The sequence below is a fragment of the Phacochoerus africanus genome, chromosome 1 (assembly GCF_016906955.1).
Source record: "Phacochoerus africanus isolate WHEZ1 chromosome 1, ROS_Pafr_v1, whole genome shotgun sequence".
NCBI lineage: Eukaryota > Metazoa > Chordata > Mammalia > Artiodactyla > Suidae > Phacochoerus > Phacochoerus africanus.
Window position 1 is genome coordinate 216,299,801 of NC_062544.1, and position 21,758 is coordinate 216,321,558.

A 21,758-nucleotide genomic window follows, 5' to 3' on the forward strand; every position below is an offset into this window, starting at 1 on the left:
GGCCCAGTTTTCTTATCTTTAAAATGGTAATTCACAGGGTATGGGGGAAATAATTAATGAAAAGTATTTTGCAAACCATAAAATGTCATCCTTAAACTGAACATTTTATGTTGATCATTCTCTTAGAGAACAGTTTACCTATGGCTTAGATGGTCTTTGAAGGTCACTTTGAGTCCTCAGATTCATACCTCTTTCAAAATCCAGAGACTGTCCCACACCCCTAGGACACCAGAGAGACTCAGCTCTGCAGAAATGAGGGGCTGGAAGAGTACTGCCGCTTGGGGGCTTAGGAGCAAGGCCACGGATGCAGCTCAGGCAGAGCTGAGGAGGAGTGAGGATGGGGATTTGCTGCTTCCTCCAGCCAAGGATGCTCAGGTAAGTCCGAGTTAGAAGAGGAATGGATTTGGTAACTGGATGTGAATGTCCAAAATGATGATGCTATCTAAGTTGGACAGGCTGGACCCTGTGGCCGAAGAGGTATGGAAGCTATTGGGACATGGCTTTGTTCTCTGGGTCACAAGGACAACCAAGCCACGAGGTTGCACTGAAGGACATGGACTCTAACGTCTGCTATTGCAGATGACTTACCATAAGGCACAAGCATTTCTGAAACTCTAGCCACAGGAAAACCGTCAGGCCCTCAGATGATAACTGGGAGTCTGTCATATTTCTAGTATTTCTCAGTTCTGAACATTCACGATTTACGAGATTATGTGTTCATCCTGCATGGTTTTACAGGCTGTGATGATGTATCTTCTTAATAATCTCCATTTTGAAAGAAATGGATGGTACTTGCCCCTTTGGCTGCCTCTCTTTTGGATCTACCCCAACTCCTCTCTAGCTTTTATGTACAGTGAACAGAACAAAACAGTATTCTCTATAGGAATATGAGGGGAGGGTAATATTTTTTCCTTTGTTTTAATTTCCCGTCATGATCATATGCTAATTTTGGCCAGTATTTGGTCCACAGGGGTAATTTAAGTCAATGTCTTTCATAGACAAATGAGTGTGATTTCTTTCCCCACAGCTTAGAGCTCCAACATCTTATAAATCCATTTTGGCCTATTTACTGCTAAATGCATTGCTCTGCAGGAATACATATGGAAATTTGTTTTATGCCCATTAAATAGGTTCTTCAAATCTTCTGGAATTATCTAATAGATGTGAGGTCATCCTTCCCAGAGTAGCAATTTTCCTGGAAAGCAATCAGAGCATTCTGTGGGGTCTTGAGAATAGCCTGAACTATTTTTCTAGAAGAAAGGGGGGATCTGGGTGGTCTAGGGCTCTGGACCATGGGAATTAGGGGAGTGGTTTCCCTTGAAGATTTGACATTTCCCTGGAGATTTGGGGGCCATGTATCTCAGATACAAAGTCCTATATCATCTCTCAGGAAGAAAATCAGTTGCATTCATCAGGTTCACTTGTTATAAATACTTGAAAATAACCATCAGTCAATGTCTGTGACATCATCACCCCCCAGAGCTTCAGTTTAATATAATTGTAGTGTAACTGCACTTAAGATTAAGAAGGCCAAATCTAAACCTTTAATCTCTGAACTCCTGACAACAAGGCTGTATAATGACACATCGTTGTCGTCTTCCTTTCAGTCCCCATTAGTGGCACTTCAATTAAGGTGTCCTTTTCTATCTTTCTTTTTTGAGAGTATATTCAAAAGAGAAACTCTCAAGCTAGTGTCTAAATTTAGCCCCACTGATCAATACTGACATCTAAACTAACTCCCTCTTTCTAAGTGTCAACAGCTTCTAAATCAATATTTCCTGCTCCACCAACTTCCATCAAACACAAATGCCTTCTCTGAAACTGGATCAGACGACTCCCCAAAGAAAGAGCCCATGCTGACAAGGAGAACAAGTCTGCCTAATGAGGCATGGTGGCTTAACCAAGCAGCAGTCCCTCGGTGCCTCCAAGGGCCGCTGTCCTTCGAGAAGGCCTTCATGGGTTTCCTGAAGGCCGACTCCAGCCATCCAGGACTGTGTGGAACTACAGTCGTCCTATGTGTCATTCTTGTGATGATGGAGAGAAGGAGAAGGAATTATCTCACTCCTGCAGAAGAATTTTCATCCTCCAATTCATGAAACACTGAATGGGAATGTATTCGCGTTATTAGTCAAGCCTGAATGATCCATATATAGATGGTCTACTTCCCCACTTGACAACCTACCTATCACCACCCCAGCAGAATGTATACTTGGGGGATGAAAGTGCATTTCATTTCCATTTTCATCTCAGTCACAAACATAATGAGGAGGAGAAGGGAGCAGAAAAGATAATTTTTCACATTATAACATATAATAACTAAAACATAGGCACTAGCAGGGAATACCCTAAATAAAAGGTCTAGGCAATAATGAAATAAAATGTTTTTTGGGGGGAGGTGAGCACTTATACATTGTTTATTTATCAAGCTATAGTTCATTAGGTCACCGAGAATTTGGCCCAGAAAAAATCATGAATAACATTCAAGTGTAAAAATATGTTTTTGTTTCTTGCGCTAAATTAATATTTAAATCTAAAAGCTCTATCAGTTACAGCACATAAGAAAAACATGTTTAAAAGAGGAAGATGGTGGCTCAGTGGGTTAAGGATCTGGCATTGTCACTGCTGTGGCACAGGTTTGATCCCTTAGCCTGGGAACTTCTGCCTGATGTGGGTGCAGCCAAAAAAATAAAATAAAAAGAAAGATGTGTCTCTGCTGGGATATTCTGGGTGGGAAGCAGGGGGCTGGAGTTCCTTGGGAGGGTTTGGAGCAGACAGAGCAAACACTGAAGTGCTATGGGGTCTGCCCTGCTGGGGAGCCCTCGTGAACCTGGGGAAGGTGATGGTGAGTTCTTCCCTCAGTGTGACCTTTGTCTGGTGACCTTTCTAAGCTTCAGGGACTTGCTCTGTAAGGAGAGTAATATCTGCTTCAGAGAATGGTTGCGAAGATTGATCAAGAGATAGGTTTAAAAGGCACGTAGCACTTCGTAAATGGAACTCTAATCACGTTCTATTTATTTAATCCCATTTTGTCTAAACAGGAAATCCCCATTCATTCTGCTAATAATTCCTACTTAGTCTGTTTATAATATAAATATGTGGAATGTTTTAAATGTGTCTTTGTTCGCTGTGTGTATGTTCCTAGTGATTCCTAGGAATGGTATGGGGATGTCTTTAGTAAAATGGCTAGTATCATGTCTTATACAGGTAAGAACTCCTTCCTTTTTAAAACTGGCTTTCATGTGGCATTTTCTGGTAAGAACCACACACAATTGGAAAGAATGATGGCTCCCACTTATTGATTACTGACTATATGTCAGGGGCTGTACTACACGCATAGGGACCCCAAATTAATCAACCTAGCTCTAAGGCCTGAATATGTTTATTGATAAAGGATTTGCATTTCTCATGAACTCTGTGCAGGATTGAGGAGAGAAAGGAAGAGAATGGATTCAGTGGCTGAGGACAACTTGGAAAAGCACAGAGATCCTCTCCTTAGATTGTTACACGGCAGAGAAATGACGCATTTGTAGTCTGAGCCACTGCACCATTAGATTTACTTGCTAGGGCCAATAGATAGCCTAGTTTTCAGAAACTAATACACCACTCCTTAACTTACCTATTTCCTAAGTTTTGGTTGCCTCTGTGGCTCTGGATACCATACCCTGTTCCAGGGGCAGGCCCAGGCCAGACTCAGCCTCTGGGAAGCCCAGGCTGAAGGCGGAGGGCCAAGCTCACCTGTTTGACCTCGGCCTGGAGGTGCCGCAGTTGGAGGCACTGCTCCAGCCGCTTATGGGTCTGCTCCGCATTGAGCTCCAATTCATGCTGCTTCTCGTGGAGAAACTCCAACAGCTCTTGCACCTGGGCTGCCAGATCAATGTCTTTTTCACAGATCAACTCAATTCCTGATTTAAACAAAAGGTAAACAATTAAAAACCCAGGAGTACTGTAAAGATTGCATTTCCTTCCATATGCATATGAAAACTGGAATTTGGAAATAGCCTTTAGCAGCACCCCATGCACCCCACCTCCCAACCTCTGCACATCCCTCCGTGAAACTGGATAGGATTTTATATAATGAACCTACCTCATAAGCTACCTACCTTAGGGGCTGGTTAGGAGGCTCGAATGAGATAATGCACATAAGGCATCTGTACTATATCAAAGTAAGCATGTTTTGCTCAGTCCTAAGGCTTTACTGGTTCCTGACTCTTAAACTTATAATTCTGCTTTCTTGTATTCACGCCCTCTTGGTTCCTTTCTGTCTCCAACTTCATGCAAGTTGTAACTGTATGATTTCCTGATTCTTTTGTCCGGCTATTTCCAATTCAGCCTTGCTCGGATCCTTGGCTCTGGGAAAATCCTGACTCTGGTCTGCTTGTCCCCTGATCCCTGACTCTACCTGAGCTCAGATTTTTAGTTCTGTCCAGATCCTTTCCTTGGGTCCACATCCTGGAATCTATGACCCAGTGCAGCTGTGGTCCTGATACTGACAAACAGAATCTCAACCAACAATGGGGTTTGGACTAAAAGCCCAGTAGATAAGTACTTCCAAAGGGTACAAAGGGTATTGTATTTCCACAGGGATGACACTCAAAGGACCTCGACAACCTCAAGGTATGGCCACAGGAAATCAATTCCCCTTTGGGAGACTTCCCCCTCATTCTGACTCACACCACCAGAAATGCTCTCTGCCACCACCGACACACCTGCCTGTTACAGTGGGGGAGTATAAGCAAAATCTGTACACGCTTAGGGAAATTCATTTCTAGATGCAAAAATAGTGTTTTACATAAGGACAATATGGGAGAGTGGGAAATTTTTTTCCCTAGTGTTACATGGTATTAATTTCAGGATCTCTTCATGTTTATTATTTTTTTTTCTGGTAGTTTCATAATTCCAAGTCCCAGGTCCTGAAATATCTGGGAGAGAAAAGAATGACTTGTTCTTTTGGCAGTCAACTCCCTCCAGTTACTATTTCCAGTTACCAAGGGGATGAGGCAGAGCATCTCCTTGACTGAAATTAAAAAGAAAAGAAGAAATACAAACATTTCTACCTCTGCAGGGCTAGGTGTCGTGGGTTGACCTTTGACCTCTGTGTTTACTTTCTAAAAATGTATTTAAGATCCACCTGCAGATGTGGATTCCCACTTCTAGCCACAAGAAGGACTTTTCTCCAGCTCGTTTTCATTCTGCATGCATCTCTGGTGTTTAGTATGCTGGGCTTGGGCAAAATGCCTTCTATGGGAAGCTCATGGTTCACCCCTGCCATATCACATGCAAATGAGCTCTCTAAGCCCTGGTACCTCATCAAAGGGGCCAGCCACCTGTCTAGAACATCATACAGAACAGGCTCCCTGCCTGCCCTGAGATCCGAGCCCTTCGTTTTCATCTATCTTGCTTGATTTTTGTGTGTGTGAGATGAACACAGGAAATAAAATGGGTGAAGACAGTGCTGTTGCATTTCTGCACCCCTCAACAACTCATTCTGTCGTGGATGGAGTGAATGGGAGGAACACGAGTTACTCCAGCCACACCTAGAAGAACAGAAACTCCCTTCTCTCTCCCGGTGCCCCAAACCCATCAACACGAGTCCCAGCTAATATACATCAACTGGTAAGTACCATCGATCAATAGCAAATAGCATTTTCTTGTCTTGTCACTGCTCTCAATCTAATCAGAGGCCTGTCTTCCTTGGGGGCTCGCTCGAGATGCCATGTGTTTGTTCTTTCCTTCAAGTAGTGAAACATATTCATAACGAACCAGTCTGTCCGTCTCGCTAAAGAAAATTGTATTGGGATTTCTTTTTGATATGCCCCCACAATGTCCTGCAAACATCCCTCCATCACAACACCTCCACTGAGGTCAGTTCCTTACTAACTCGTCTGTGTTCTCACAGGAATGCATGTTCTCTGAGGCCAGGGCTATGTCTGTTTTATGCATCTTTGCATCTTTAGGACCTAGCACAGTGCCTGACTCATAACACCCTAAAAAATACCTGTTTAGTGAACACATGGGGCTCTTTAGGGAAGAGCTCAGGCCACCTGAGAGCCCTGGGGACAGACAGACTTAGGTTTGAATCCATGCTCTGTAACCTATTAACAGTGACTCTCTCGGCTCTGCATCCTGTCTGAGCCTGAGTGAGATGGGTTTCCCAGCACTGACTGCTCGAGTGTTGTGAGGACAAAAACAGATAAGGTATACACAGTGCTTGGCATGTCGTAGGCTCAAAAACATCCATTTCCCCACTTTTTCCTTTCCCTTGGGGGAAATTACAGTCTTTGTTTATTACTGATGGGACTGTTGAGAGGCTTATATAAAATGTAAACATAAAATCTTACCATTAGGTGTCTGTGAACTTTCTCAAAGTATATCATTAGAAATTATGGTGATTTGGATGCTATTAAGCCAACACGCTCAACTTTGGCTCCCATTAGATTCACCTGGAGAATGTTAAAAGGCCACTGTGTCCTGGCTATGCCCAGACCAACAACATCAGAATCTCTGCGGGTAGGACCCAGGCATCAGGTAGTCTTAAAGCTCCCAGGGTGACTCCAACGTGTGACCAAGATTGGGAACCACTGGGTAAGATGGCACAACAGTCAGCGACCAGGGACAGAGATAACCCTGTGCTACCCTCTGTTACCACAATGCTCGGCAGTGCGACTCCTTAGGGCTCAAGGACATGGCTGATATTAAAATGTTACTCTGCTTTCCTCTGCTGCCAGGCCGAGGGTTCCACTTGGATTTCCTCAAGGACAGAGGTAGCTGTGGTCTAGGGTAAGAGTTATGTGTTCCCGCCTATGCTGCCCACACACAGAAAGGGTTTTTCAAGTGTTTGTGTGTTCCCGAAATATCTGTGTCTGCCTTGGAGAGAGAACAACTTTTCTCCTCCCCTCTCCCTCATCACCCCTTCCGTGTCACTCCCTCAATATAACACTCAGTTTAGAAATGATCAAGTCCTCTAATCAGGTTTTTAGATCAGTATTTTCAACCCTGGGTGTACATTAGAATCACCTGGGAAATTTAACAAATCTGGGCCCATTCCAGACCAATTAAGTTAAGAATCCCTGAGGGATGGGACCCAGACAGGGATATTTTTAAGACGCTCTCCAGGTGATTCCAAATATGTGGTCATGCTGAGAACCACTGTTGTATATCAGTTTCTCTCTCTTGCTCTCAGATGCACATTCCTTTACCTGTTTTGGAGAAACACAGGCCATTTCTTTCTTTTATGGCACAAGTACAATGATTTGTGGCCCATTATTTTGACCTACATCTGTTCCCCCCAGACTGATGTTCATTCTTGATTAATTCAGTGAACTTTAATATTGTGCATTTGCTACATGCCACTTGGCCAGATGCTGGGAATATAAAGAGAAAGAAGGAGGGCCCTGCCCTCACGACAGAGAAGCGATAGGGGCACAAATAACCCCAAGAGAATTCAGTTAGACAATAACTACAGACAACAGTTATCAAGTTTCCCTGAGCTCTTCCCATGGTTATGTTCCCCCTACTGCATCCTTAACCGCTCTATGTGGTTACAATTCCTGTGACTGTTGTTTTTCAGAGAAAGGCGAGGCTTAGGGAGATGGGGTAATGGGCTCAGGGACACCCAGGTAGTGAGGAGTGTGTCCAGGATGCCAAACCAGGAAGTCTCTCTCTCTCTCTCCTGGCTGTACTCCTCTATGTTCAGGAAGGAGTGATCCTCACAGCCTAATTTAAGAATTTAAATGCTGTGGCTGGGTTCTTCCCAGGCACGGTAAATTTTAAGCATCATTGCCACAAGCTCCAAAGAGTTTTCATCTATAAACCTTGCATTAAGAGAGAACGTGATGCTTTGATTAAACCACAAAAGCAATATATCTGCAGAACATGTGGCTCCGGTCTTATTCCTAAGGTCGTGTGTAAGAGTCACAGGGTCAGATGACATGAGGAAGACCTGGGGCATAACCAAGCAGGGAAGTGAGGCTGGATCAGGGCAAGTGAGCTGGAGGGGACTTTGGGAAGGAAGGCCACCTTGCCACATTAGACAGAGGAAGAAACTAAGGTCTCAAGAGAAAGAATAGGGACCTCCAAAGTCAGACTGCTTGCACTGAGGTATATGGAAGGAGTGGCCAACAGGGAACTCTACTCAGTATTCTGTGATAATCTATGTGGGCAAAGAATCTGAGAGAGAATGGAGATGTATACATGTATGACTGCATCACTTTCTTGCACAGTTGAAATTACCATGGCCTTGTAAATTAACTTCAATAAAACTTAAAAAAAAGTAAATAAATAAATAAATAACACCCCCCCCCCCAAAAAAAAACAAAACAAAAAACAAATCAGACTGCCTGGTGGTGGTGTACCTGGACCTTGAATTCAGCCAGTGTCTTTTCCCCAACTTGACTCTTTCCAGCAAACCCTACCACTTCCCAACTTGAGGTCCAAATAGATAACCCTAAGCAATGAGCAACTGAAGAAATAGTTCCTATTTTGCCAGCTAGTCCTAAGGCTGATGTTGATTTCAGCAAAGGCTTTTGCTTTGGTTAGGGCTGTTGGTATATCAGGTGGACTTAGTAGAACCTGGCTGAATGTTACAAACATCATATCTGAAAATAAGTGTAAGGAAATTCCTGACTTCCATTTACTCCTATAAAAATCAAAGCATAAGCCCCTAGTTAATTTAGTTTGGAGGGCTGAATAGCAACCAAATTCTTAATTTTGCTAACTGTCCTTTTTCTGAGATAATGGTTCATTTTACCTCTGGCTCAAATACAGTTCACTAGACATACAAGGTCAATGCCTTATATTTATGCCTCAGTCCTGTGTCTCTGAAGTCCTGCATTCCTCAGCCACTTAAGTCCTGGGCAAGACCCACTCCAGGTCCACCAAGAACCTCCACCCCCAGCCTCAGCTCTGGTGTGACACTGCCCTCCTTCCCCTCAAGCCTGAGAGATGTGATCGATGCCTCCTTTGCAGGACAGAGATGGCAGCAGACAGAGTGAGCTTCCCTGAGAGCGCTGGAATCATTCCCCTGCAGCCTCCCAGGCTATGCCAGATGGAACAGCTAGCTGAGGAGGAACAGAGGAACAGCCAGTCCCAGCAGAGAGGGCTGAAGAGGCCAATCAAAGCTCTTCTGACAAAGCTCATTCCTAGAACAGGATATTATGGGGGTGAGCAGCCCATCTGCCTGGGGTGTTGTCACCCACTCAGCCGTCATGGCTAAGGTGGCGGCCAAGCACAGCCAGTCTTCAGGGACTGCAAGCTCCCGGCAGACTTTCTGTTACCAAGGATACCTGGCTCTTGGACAGAGGTGTACTTGCTTAAGATCGCCCTGGTCCTAAGTGCCGCAGGCTTTCAGGCAGACGAGGCTCTCCAACCTGCCAGACACATCAGTACTGAGGGATGAGGGAATGAGGGGTGAGCATCCTTGCAGGGGTTCTCTGCATAGCCACTCTCCTAGGTACTGTGTCTGCATTCTCCACCATTCTTCCACCTCTAACAAGGCCTTAAAAGTGTACAGCCGTGGCCAGGAGCTCTGCTTCTTAGATTTTACATGCACATGATTTACCTGGAGATTTTGTTAAAATGCAGATTCGGCTTCCTAAGTCTGGGATTCTGCCTTTCTAATCAGCTTTCTTGTGAGGCTGATGCTGCTGGACAAGGGCCCGGCATACTTTAAGTAGGTCCCAGGTCAGTGGTCCTAGATCAGTGCATCAGAATTGTCTGGAGGGCTTACTGAAACAGGTTGTCAGGCCTCACCCATAAGTGATTCTGATGTGGCATATTCTAGGGGTGGGCCCTTGGACTTACAATTTCTAACAAATTCTTAGGTGATGCTGCTGCTGCTGATCTGGGGGCCACATTTGGAAGTCACTGTTCTAGGGCATGTCATAGACATCAACTGCCGTGATGTAACTGTCATGATGAAAAGCAGTAGTTTTCAGCCCTGTCTGCATGATGGCATCATCTGAGGAGCTTTTTCTGATACCCAAGTCCCATTCAGAGGTGTTACATCAGAGTGTCTGGCACTGCCATTTTAAAAACAAACCTCAGAGAGACTGCGATGTGAATGAAGGGCCCTTCTTGGAGCTGCGTGGAGCAAGGTCTGCACCCTGCAGGCCTGGGGCTCACAAGCAGCTACAGTCTGTTCACAACACAAATGAAAACTGAAGGAAAGGGCGTTCCTATAGTGGCTCAGCAGTTAATGAACCCCACTAACATCCATGAGGATGTGGGTTCCACCCCTTGCCTTGCTCAGTGGCTTAAGGATCTGGTGTTGCTGTGAGCTGTGGTATAGGTTGCAGATGCAGCTCAGATCCAACATTGCTGTGGCTGTGCTGTAGGCCAGTGGCTGCAGCTCTGAGTCACCCCTAGCCTGGGAACCTCCATTTGCCATGGGCACGGCCCTAAAACGACAAAAAAACCAAAAAAAAAAAAAAAAATTAAGGAAAGATTCTGTTGATTTTGTAGGAGCATAAGAAGTAGACAGAATTTATTAGATTGCCTCTCTGGTTAGAAGAGAAGTTCCTTTGAAGGCTGGTTTATCTTCTTTCAGGTCATTAAAAGAAACACAGTGCCTTAAAGGCAAGTTCTTTTGTTTTTGTTTTTGTTCTGTTTTGTTTTGCATAGAGAGCCTCAGAATGTCTTATTAATATAATTATGACATGAATTATCCTGAATAACAGTCTAATTTTTTTAAAAAACGCTGGGGCTAACCACATTTCTGAACTTCTGGACCTGAGACAACAGATTAAGTGACATGGCCTTTCCTTCATGGTCCACATGCCAGGCTAACAAGGTGATAAGCAGGCTTGAACTACTGATTTCTAACGAGAAAGTTTTGAAAAAAATAATCATCCTTTGTCAAAGAGAACAGGAACAAAGGCCCAATAAGCCCAGACATTACACAATAAAAGCTGGATTATGCAGTGTCACCGGCTGTTCCATCTCCTCATTGCTGCATTCCCACCTGTGAACATGTTTTTCCAAAGCTGGGATTTTGTTATGTCATTGGGCTATTGCATTGCACTGATAACCCATCACTCAACCTGGTGTGGCCTTTCCCAAAGATAGGCAGGCGGCACCCCTGAATGTAAACGAGGACATTCGAGAGACGGGTCTTATTCTAGGAGTTAAAGTCAAATTCAATGATTCTAAATGTATAACCAACAGGGACATATACCAACTGTGCGCTTTTTTTTTTTTTTTGCTTTTTAGGGCCACACCCATGGCACCAACTGTGTTTTAAAGCGTTGATGGCCTGAGCCCTGTCTGCCTCCTCTTGGAGGACCCAGGGTGGGTGGGGGTGTGGAGACCCAGGTTCTGGCACTCCAAGATGTGAGCCCAGGCCAGGGACTTCTCTTTTTCTGGACCACCTGGACTAGGGGACTGCTATGGCTCTCTTCAGTTCTAACATCAAAGGCTGTTTTGGAAATTGGCAGGTGTCATGGTAAGAGCTTATGCATTTGTTGGTTAAATAGTGAGTAAATCCTGAGCAGGAAAAGAAGTCAAGTCTGGATAACTTGGCCGTGTGTTTTTGAGAAGTTATAAAATTATATGACCTTGCCATAAATTTTATCCATACTTCTTATACTCAGGCATAGACCAGTGATAAAAATGAGTGTGAGAGGCATGAACTAGAGATGAGGAGCCGGCCCTGAGGGTGGAGGACCAGGCAGGAGAGTGTGTGCAGGGGACGGGGTTGGAACAGCAATGTCTATACATGTGAAGACAATGCGCAAGGATGGCTGACTGCTTTCGAGGCCCACCTGGTGAGTTTCTCTAGACCACCATGTTTTTGCATCTGTGCTAAGTTCCATCATTGGCTTTTTCCATTCTCTGCACAGGAGAACCTGGCTCTATTCCTGTCTTTACCATAGCCTAACTTGGCAACCCCAGGCAAGCAATTTCAGCTCCCTTGCTTTGGTTCCTTTTTCTTTAAAAAGGGGGCAAAAATCTCTGTGAGAAGAGAATGAAGGAGTGGAGTAGAAGTGCTTGCTGGAGTCAGGCTGGTGTTCTTGACGTCATCATCTCCCCACTGGAAGCAAGAGCACGGGACAGGTGGACTACCTGAGGCCTGGACCTCCATGATGTACTGATGCAGATCCTGGCCCTGCTGGATGACCTCGAAGGTCATGTTGTTCATGGCCAGCTTCCGTTCTGTGTGGCGCTGCAGCCGCTGCTCCGCCAGTGTCAAATCCTCTGTGTTGAAGTCATTCATCTGCCGAAGCAAGTCCTCATTCCAGGCGTCCAGCTCTGCCGTCACCTGTGGGGAAACCACCATCAGTGCAGGCTCCTGGTCCACGAAAGGCTGCTAGGTGGAAGCTCACCGATTCCAAGCCAGATTAACTAATCCAACACTTGTATCCGTCTCTGCTTTGCATCTCTTTCTTGACTCCTAGTTTAAGCAACGGTGCCACATGCCCACAAAAGCATGCCTTTAAAAGTGTTTGCCCTGCATTTCAGTGTCTACAGCAACAGCAAACACTTACAGGAAGAAGCATGGTTTAGAAGGTTTTCGCATGCTCCGTATCATCCTCTCCCCACCTCAATGACCTGGAGAGGAGGCAGGGTGGAGATCTCCAAGTCCATCTCACAAACAAGGAGGCTGACACTCACTTATACAGATGGAATGGTTTGCCCAGAGTTCACCTCGCTCTTGAGGGGCATGACCTGAGGACATAATTCAGTTTTCCTCCTGACAGCAAAGACTCTGTTCACCATACCGTAACTGTTGTTCTAAAAATCTCATCACTGGAGAGGGCCCCAGAAATTAAGCACTGGGTCAAATGCTTTTCAAGAAACAGAAACCAGAGGCCTGGAGAAGCCCAGTGAACAGCCTGAGGTTACACAATCAGAGCCCGTATCCACTGAACCCAGGGGTCCCAATCCGGTTCCTGTGTTCTGTTGTACAGGATTTTCTCTATGAGAAAATTTGATACGTGAAATGGTGACTAACAAGATGTAAATGTATAGCTTACCTCTAGAAAGCCAAGCAGAGTATACTTTATAGAAAGGCACGGATGATTCTAATGGAGACTGAAGCATGTAATGAAGGGAAACTTGCCCTAATATGAAACTGCTAATTGGTTATTGCTCTACACCTTCACTCACATGACTTGCCCTCATTTACTTTCAAAAATGCGCCTCCACATAGAGAATGAATCCTATACTTCCTTCACAATTGCTGCCATCATCCAGTGTAGGAACTCAAAAGTCCTGAACTGGGTAATAATTCCATCTGATATATGAATCAAAGAACAACTTTTCAGGTCTGTCATCACATGCTCCCCCGTGGTAGCCCTCTGAAGGCAATGGCACCTGCAGTTATGGTACATAATGGCACAATGGTACTGTCACCTTCTTTTCTGGGAAGAAGCAATGGAAGCCTCACCCCAGATCACAGAGTTAGGGTATGGCCCGGGCAACCTAAGCTCACGGTCCAGGGCCCCGGCTCAGTGATTCTCATCCTGCTGGATCTCATCCCAGCTGATGTGTGGCACACCCTTCCCAGTTTCCAAACACGGCTGTCGAGGAGCATCAGGGGACAAAGTGGCGGAAAGACCAGCTTTATGCAACTGGGAGATGGTGTGGTTACATCCTATGCTGTAAGGTCTGCAGCCATACAGACCAGGATGGGAAAGGCAAGCCCTCCCTCCTGAGGTCTAGGATTCCATTCTCGTCTTAACAGTAAGAATTTTCTCCATTAACAATGTAGTTGCTCTCTTTGAAACAGAAATAGGGGAACTCGGAGTTCCCGTCGTGGCGCAGTGGTTACCGAATCCGACTAGGAACCATGAGGTTGCGGGTTCGGTCCCTGCCCTTGCTCAGTGGGTTAATGATCCGGCGTTGCCGTGAGCTGTGGTGTAGGTTGCAGACGCGGCTCGGATCCTGCATTGCTGTGTCTCTGGCATAGGCCGGCGGCTACAGCTCTGATTGGACCCCTAGCCTGGGAACCTCCATATGCCGCAGGAGCAGCCCAAGAAATAGCTAAAAAGACAAAAAAAAAAAAAAAAAAGAAAAAAAAAAGAAATAGGGGAACTGTAAACATATTACCTTCACCATCATGGGTTCTCACCTCATGCCCCCACCTCAGCTCAGGGATCTACTGAGCTCAGCCCGAAAGCCTAGTATCTACTTATTGTGGAGTGTCCTTAGGGGTCTGGGAATCAGCAGGTTGACAGGCAAACAGGTTTTTGTTGTATCCCATCTTTGAAAAGCATTTCATTCTCTAGCTAGAGATAGGAGTTAAACTGAGAAAAATAAGAGAGATAATTTACTTAAAATTTATAGGAGACAATTTATAGGAAGAATGGGTCTTTATAGACTAGGCCTATAAGTTTATATTTTTCCTTCCTGTGGTAAAAAAAAAAAAGTTGAAGTATAATTTACATAAGGATACACATTATTTCAAGTATTCAGTTCTGTGGATTTTGACAATTTTATATAGCCACGTAACCATCACCAAACACAAAATATAAGACCTTTCCATCACCCTAGGGAGTCACCCTTTCCAGTAGTTCCTGTCCCCCCCAGCCCCCATCTCAGATACCATCTTCTGATTTCTAACATCACAGATTCTTTTTTTTTTGTCTTTTTGCCATTTCTAGGGCCGCTCCTGCGGCATATAGAGGTTCCCAGGCTAGGAATCTAATCAGAGCTGTAGCCGCCGGTCTACACCACAGCCACAGCAACGCGGGATCCAAGCCGCGTCTGCGACCTACACCACAATTCACAGCAATGCTGGATCCTTGACCCACTAAGCAAGGCCAGGGATGGAACCCACAACCTCATGGTTCCTAGTTGGATTCGTTAACCACGGAGCCACAACAGGAACTCCACATCACAGATTCTTAAGACTCCACACAAATGTACTCCTACAATATGGACACTTTTATATGATTCATTGAAGATTCATCTGTATTGTGTGTAACAGTTCACTTCTTGCTACTGCTGAGTACTGTTCCATGGTATATATACCATGATTGGTTTATCCATTCTCTAGCTGATGAACTCTTGGATCGTTTCCAGTGTTTGGCTATTATGAATAAGGCTGGCATGAAAGTTCTTGCATAAGTATTTCTGTGGATATACAGATTTTCATTTCTCTCAAGAGTCACTTAAGGAGTGCAATTGTAGGGTCATAGGGTAGGTGTCCATTTAATGTTCCTAAGAAGAATTTCACTGTCCCAATGGAAATGTAAGAAAGTTCCAGTTTCTCACCATCATTTGGTATTACCGGTCTATTTAATTTCAGCGCTAGTGGGTGTGAAGTGATATCTTAGTATGGCTTTAGGGTGTATTTCCCTGGTGACTCATGATAGTGAGCATATTTTCATATGCTTATTGACTGTTGATGTTTTCTTTTAGAAAGTTTCTAGTTTTTTTCTTATTTTTCAAAAACTAGACTATCTTTTGATTATAGGTTTGCAAGAACTCTTAATACATGCTAGATAGAAGTCGTTTATCAGATCATATATTGAAAATAGTCCAAACACAATTTTTAGTCCATTTTCCTATCTACAAACTCAAGGGGAATAAGAATGAAAGATAACAAGCATGAAAGGAAGAGCCTGCCTTTTCTTTACACATTAGTTTTTGTTTTGTTTCCATGAAACCAAGGCTATGAAGAAGCTGTTTGCTGCAGGAAGATCCCAGAGGGATCCCGATGCCTGTGTCTGCCAAGTGGAAGGGCAGGTGTCTAGGGTGCTGCTTAGGGCAGGGCAAAGGTGAGGGACTTTAGTTGGGAGAGTGAGGCTCTGAGGTTGGGTACCTTGGGGATCTGAATCTAAACCAAGTGTGAAATAGGCCCAGGATTCTATATCTAGTGTTTCTATGTTCCTTCCTCCCTGCTCCTCCACCCGCACCCCCCAAACCCATTCAGTTAAAGGGCCCAAGTCTGTCAGGAAGCCTCAAGAATGAGAATCTCAAGAAGCTACTCAATGCAACGTCCTGGCTTCCAAGGCTCATGCCCTGGGTCTGCACTCTCTTTACTCTCTCCGTGTTTGACTCTCTTTCCGATCACCCCAAGCACTGATGCGCAGAGCCCTGAAATAGTCTGATTTGTGTATGTCTAATGTTTTCTGGAGTTTGTTTTCTTTCCCGAGTATTTTCTGTTTCCTCAAGGAATACTCTGTTATTGGGCTCCTCCTCTTCACTTTCTTTCTGGGGCACAAGGCTGGCCCAGAGCAGGGGCTCATTTTTTCTCTTTTAAGAAAAAATTTGTTTTCAAGCCTGAAACTTACTTTACTGCTAATGAAAAGAACTTTCCAGGCTCTTCTCCTGGTTTTGTGTTGCATGAACCAGTCAGCTGGTTTGTTTCCGGTCCCTGAGGGGTGGCTCTGTCATCTCCAGCCACCTTCCCTACCCCAGCAGCCCTGAAATGTCCTTGTCCCTCCTCCCATCTACTCAAGTCCTCATTGCTCTTCAAAGTCAACCTTCTCGTATGAAGAGCTTCAAGACAACCCCCAAACCCTGATGTTTTCCCTGGCTTATCTCATAACAGAGGACACGGGCTGGTGGGCTAATACAGAGACAAGACCATGAAAAGAAAAACCTGCCTGGGGAATTAATCTGGTGATCTAACTCCATTTGGAAAAGAAACCTGGAAGAATTTGTTCTGGCCTCTTTTGCTTTCTCCTTCCATTCCATTAGCCCCATCTCAGCTTCTGGCTCACTTGGTTCCTCTCTTGGCTCTGGTGGCCTCTCTCTGCCTCCTTCTTCTGAATTAATTGGAGTGTTAGGATATGATGACCTTTTTGCGAGACACATTGGCAGTATTTCTATTTTAGCAATTATCTACTCCAGAGCCACAGGCATAAGGGAAATCAGAGGAGGAGCTAAACAGGAATTTAGATGGGATAAGAGGCAGTGGGACATGGAAAGACACTTCAGAAAGAAGCCCAAGACTTGCCTGCCAGATGAGATTCACTGAATCCAGTATACTGTGGCCAAAAACTGTCCCAAGGGACTTGGTTTAGCAATGGCCTTGGGCTCTGTTCTCAGGGAGCCCTCTTCACTGGCTCCTCCCTCCTTCTGGGTCCCGCCTAGTAGTTCTCTGTAGAGAATACTTTGGCCCCCTCATCCTCAAGGGTACCTGCCTGAAACAGAATGCACCAGTCCCTTCTCTTCCCACTTCCTCTGGTCTGTCTCGTCCCATAAACTTAGCTCTTTATTATCAACTGCAAAGTTGGAAGTCCTCTTCTTCAGATCACTTTTAGATGCTGCTGATCATAATGAAGATGACAATCTTGATTAAAAAAAAAAGACATTCTACCCTGAATTGTGCATTTATCATGGGACAGTCAGTGTTAAGCATTTGATTTTCTGTTATTTAATCCTCCTAGCAACTCTCAGAGGAAAGGAAGACACAGAGAAGTCAGACCCTTGGCCCCCAGGCTCTCAGAAATGATGGCAGAGCTGAGCATTCAACTACAAAGGCCAGGGCTCTTAACCTCCTTAACCTCATGTCAAAAGTGCTGGCCCAAGAATTAATTTCAGGGGATAGTTTTCTTTTCATTTCCTCACTTCAGAGAAGTACCCATTTAGCAGTTCCCTGGTTTTCTTTTCTAAAACCCCCCTACAAACTCATGATAACTCCATTTTCTTCACTTCATATGAACCTTTTAAATAAATCATGTGCTTTGAAGAGATCAATAAATTGTGTGCTTGTGGCATTATATAATGCCAGGAATAATTTACCCTTTCAAAAAAACATGCAGCCTTTTTGTTTAAGAGTTTGGTAATTTTAAAAAATTGACTCTGAGTATTTATACTCAGTATAAAGGTCATATTAACCTGTCTAGAATTATCTGGTCCCCCAGGGGCCTTTGCCATGAACAGGAGACACATCTGTAATCTGGCATTGGGGTGTGAATACTGGGGCAAAAGCTGTAGCAAAGAGAGGTGTAACCTGCCCTCTGCCTGGGAACGTTCTCTTTATGGCAAGAGCAAATGCCTGTGGCTGTCACAGCAGTTATATGAATGCTCAGGGATTGCCTAATATGACTGGGCAACAAAATCAGAGAAAAACAATGGAGGAGAATAATATGGGAGGTTTGCTTAAAATCTGGAAGCAAATATATATACATGTGTATATGTATGTATATATTATTTAGGTATTTTATTATTATAGGTGCAAACTATTGCCTTTGGAATGGATAAGTAATGAGATACTGCTGTATAGCACTGGGAACTATATCTAGTCACTTATGATGGAGCATGATAATGTGAGAAAAAAGAATCTATACATGTATGTGTGACTGGTCAACTTGCCGTACGGTAGAAAATTGACAGAACACTGTAAAGCAGGTATAACGGAAAAAATAAAAATCATCATTAAAAAAATAATAATGCTGACCACAATGTATTAAAGCATATTTTAAGTGCTAGAAGCTTTGCTAAAAATGTTCTGTGTTAACTCATTAAGTCCTTAATAACCCTCTGGGCTGGGAATTATTATTCTCATACTTCTCAGATGAGGAAACCAAGTGAGTAACTTGCCTAAAATCACATAATTAGTAAAGTTGGTGAAGCTGGTTTCAAACCCAGGCAGTCTAACTCAAAATGTTGCATACTCACTGACCGCACTATACCTTTGCCTCTCAGCAAAGGTATACACTTATGCTATGTACCTTAAGGTCCAATCCCATTCCACCTCACGTGGGGAGGAAGGGTCCAAGGATTTCACTGTGGTAAGATGCTCTGAAACACAGGAGCTGTCAATTGCAAGTGAACATCTTTCTGTGTTATAATGTCATTATTCATATTAAGATGAGGAAAGTGAAAGCTAAATATGTGCCACTGACCTACAAGTGCTGGCTGACACGGAAAGACATATTGTAGCTAAAGAAACAGCCTCATGGCATGGAAAGGGCTATTTTATCTATAATTGGTATATATGTTGATGTAGGTTATCACTGTAAAGCTAACATAAGCTAAATTTACTCTTCTTGTCTAGTCTAGTGTTAAATTCTTTTATGTGTATCAATTTATAAAATGATGAGTGAACTCTAATACAGAAAATTTTTTAAAAGTATAGCATAGGATTTCCTTTTGTTTTAGAAATATATATGCAACCTGTCTAACAAGTTAAAATCTTTATTTATGTAGCTATATGAAGACCTCTGAGGATACTGCAAGAGTGTTCTGGAAAAGAAAAGGACTTAGTGGTGAAGGAATCTGCTCAGGTGTTTTTTTTGATTTTTGGCAAAAAAAAAAAGTAAGAACATATTGCGACACTAACTGATGAGTCTCAACTGCTGCTTTCTAGTTCAATTGAATAATCTGGATGACTGAACACAATTTTTATGATCAAGTTCTTTTATGATCATGTTTTTTTTTCATTCTCATTATGATTAAAATAGATCTTCAATATAATTATGACTGATCTTGAGGGAATCTTGAGTGTTTATTTTGTCCATATCTCTGTCTCTTAATCAGTGTGAAACTTGTAGGAATTTATGATGTTATTAAAAGATCCCCCCTCTGTTGAAGAGCTTCGAGGACATGTATCGTTCATCCATTCTAGAACTCGTCAGTAGTCAAGTCTCAGACTGAGTTTTCTCCTGTGAAAGCTAGAGCTTTACACTGTTTCCTTCTACTGAGTTCCCTGCATCTTTACCAGAAATGAGAAGCAGAGAGCATCTGAACCTTGACAATATCACCTGACTTCAGTCCCATACTTACCCCATTACAGAATGATCTGAAAGCTCCCATCAGGGGATCTCTGATATTTTACCAAAAACAAGTGACTTGCCTGAATACGAAAGCTCTGTGAATAATCCTTAAAGTCTAGATATTTCATAATGAAATATCTTGTGAGAATGTTGGTTTACTTTATTGTATTTATTCTTCATTTCCTTTGCAAAAGCCCTGGGGTACATTTAAAAAATGCTACAGGGATCCCTAGGAGTAACCCACAGAGATGGATCTCAAACAGATCTGATTTTCTTTCCTGATATAGTTACTATGTTACTGGATCTGAGGAATGCAAGCATGGAGAACAACAAGGCTAGAGAAAGGGTTATGAAATCCAACCAGAAGAGGCTGTGGCCCTTTGAACGACTGTGCAGACTGATGGCCCTGCGTCACCAGAGGAGCACTTCCAGTGAAGCACCTGGCCTGGCCAATGCTGAAAAATTGAAATTACTTCTATAATAAATTAAATTAATTTTGATAGACTGAAGAATTGGGCCCCCCAAAAAGGGTAAAATTTGAGAGGAAAATATATATAAAAAGCTTTCATTTAAGTTTTTAAAAAGTCAGTATATTGGAAACATTTACCTTGAGAAAATAACCAGGGGCTTTTAAGGGGGCACAAGCCTCAACAAGGCAGGTGATGAAGTCATAGAAAAGGCCCCCATCTCCTGGGCTGCATGGGGAGAGTGCCAGTGTCCTGGACACCCAGCTCCCCAGGGGTGTGTGCAAGGCGGGTGTGGTTAAACAGGGTCCTGCCAACAGGAAGCAACTAGGAGAGGGAGACGTATCCAGAAAGGTTAGTGCATTGGAGACAGGGCCCACAGAGAAGGGCTGACAATGAAGAGACATAGTTATCGAAGTTTTAGAGTCAGAGGAGACAGCAGAAATAACTTACACAATCTCAACATTTTTCAGATAAAGGAAAAGAGGCCTATGATGACCATTTGCAAATATTTTTAGGGCTGCCAAATAAGAGGGAACAGATTTGTTCTGTTTTTCCAGAGAGCAGAACCAGGACCAAAGGGTAGAAGGGTGGAGACTGGGCTCAACACAGTAATGAGATCCAGAGCTCCCTCCTCCCCCCTCCCCCGACACCAGCTTTGCTTCTAGGCTTTGGAGATGTTCTGGTGGAGGCTGGATGGCATCCTTCAGAGATGCCACATCCTGGCCACCAACCTTTACCTGTCCTCCAGGTGTCATCTCATTGGGAAATCTTCCATGGACAGCCTGACAGCTTGGTATTTCTGTCTCAGTGTTCTCATCAAATCTGAGGCTTCCCCTGCCGTAGAATGATCACATTATAGGATGATTCTGTTTCTGTGGTTCTTCCCAACTAGTCCCCTGATGGCAGGGGCTGTTTTATCCTCAATGCCCAACACAATTTTTGGTACATAGTAGGTGCTCACTAAATGTCTATCGAATTGAATTTCTATTAGGTGAAAGGCTGACTAAACAATCTCTTTCAAGTCTAAAATGCTAATAAGGGCCTCCGCATACAACCAACTGCAGAGGTGAGACCACTAGTAAATTACCATCAGCTTTCTTTCTTCTAGGCAGAATTTTCCTCCTTGAAGGTCATTTTTTTTCCCAGCCAGCCTGGTCCCAACTTATCCTAAGGCAAACCCCACAGATTTATGGTAGGCTTTCCATTCCTTACTCAGGTTGATTATGCAGATTAATTTTCAGGTGCACTGAACAAACTTTGATTGTAATGATCAAGTCAGAAATTTAAAAGAAAGGTCTTAACTGAGCCCATTTTTGATAAAGCCCCTTGTATCTTCCTTGGTGTCATTTCTAGTAATCATCAGGGTAGGTATGTCTACCCCAAGGGATACCCAAGATTATCCTTTCATAACAGAGAAAAAAATCCTCTGTATATAAATAAGTATATGTATGTGCATATATATCATATGCACATGTATTTTATCAAACCAATAGGAAAGCTGTAACGTTTCCCTGGACTTTCCCTAGCATACTCATGGCGGAGTGTCACTCGGACCACATGGTGATGGTGTGGGGCGGGAGAGCTCATGGACGGTGCCAGGACCTCAATGCAGAGGCACTGACAGGAA

General features: G+C 43.7%; 1 protein-coding gene across 4 annotated transcripts in view; it reads right to left on the reverse strand.

Annotated features, from left to right (window-relative positions):
• The window catches only part of KALRN (kalirin RhoGEF kinase), a 697,683-nt gene that overhangs the window by 301,439 nt on the left and 374,486 nt on the right, over positions 1-21,758 (reverse strand). For all 4 annotated transcript variants that reach the window (XM_047790542.1, XM_047790550.1, XM_047790490.1 and 1 more), the window contains exons 14-15: positions 12,058-12,253; positions 3,736-3,902 (exon numbers count right to left, since the gene is read on the reverse strand). In XM_047790542.1, coding sequence (XP_047646498.1) covers positions 3,736-3,902; positions 12,058-12,253 — 363 coding nt within the window. The remainder of the gene's footprint in view (positions 1-3,735; positions 3,903-12,057; positions 12,254-21,758) is intronic.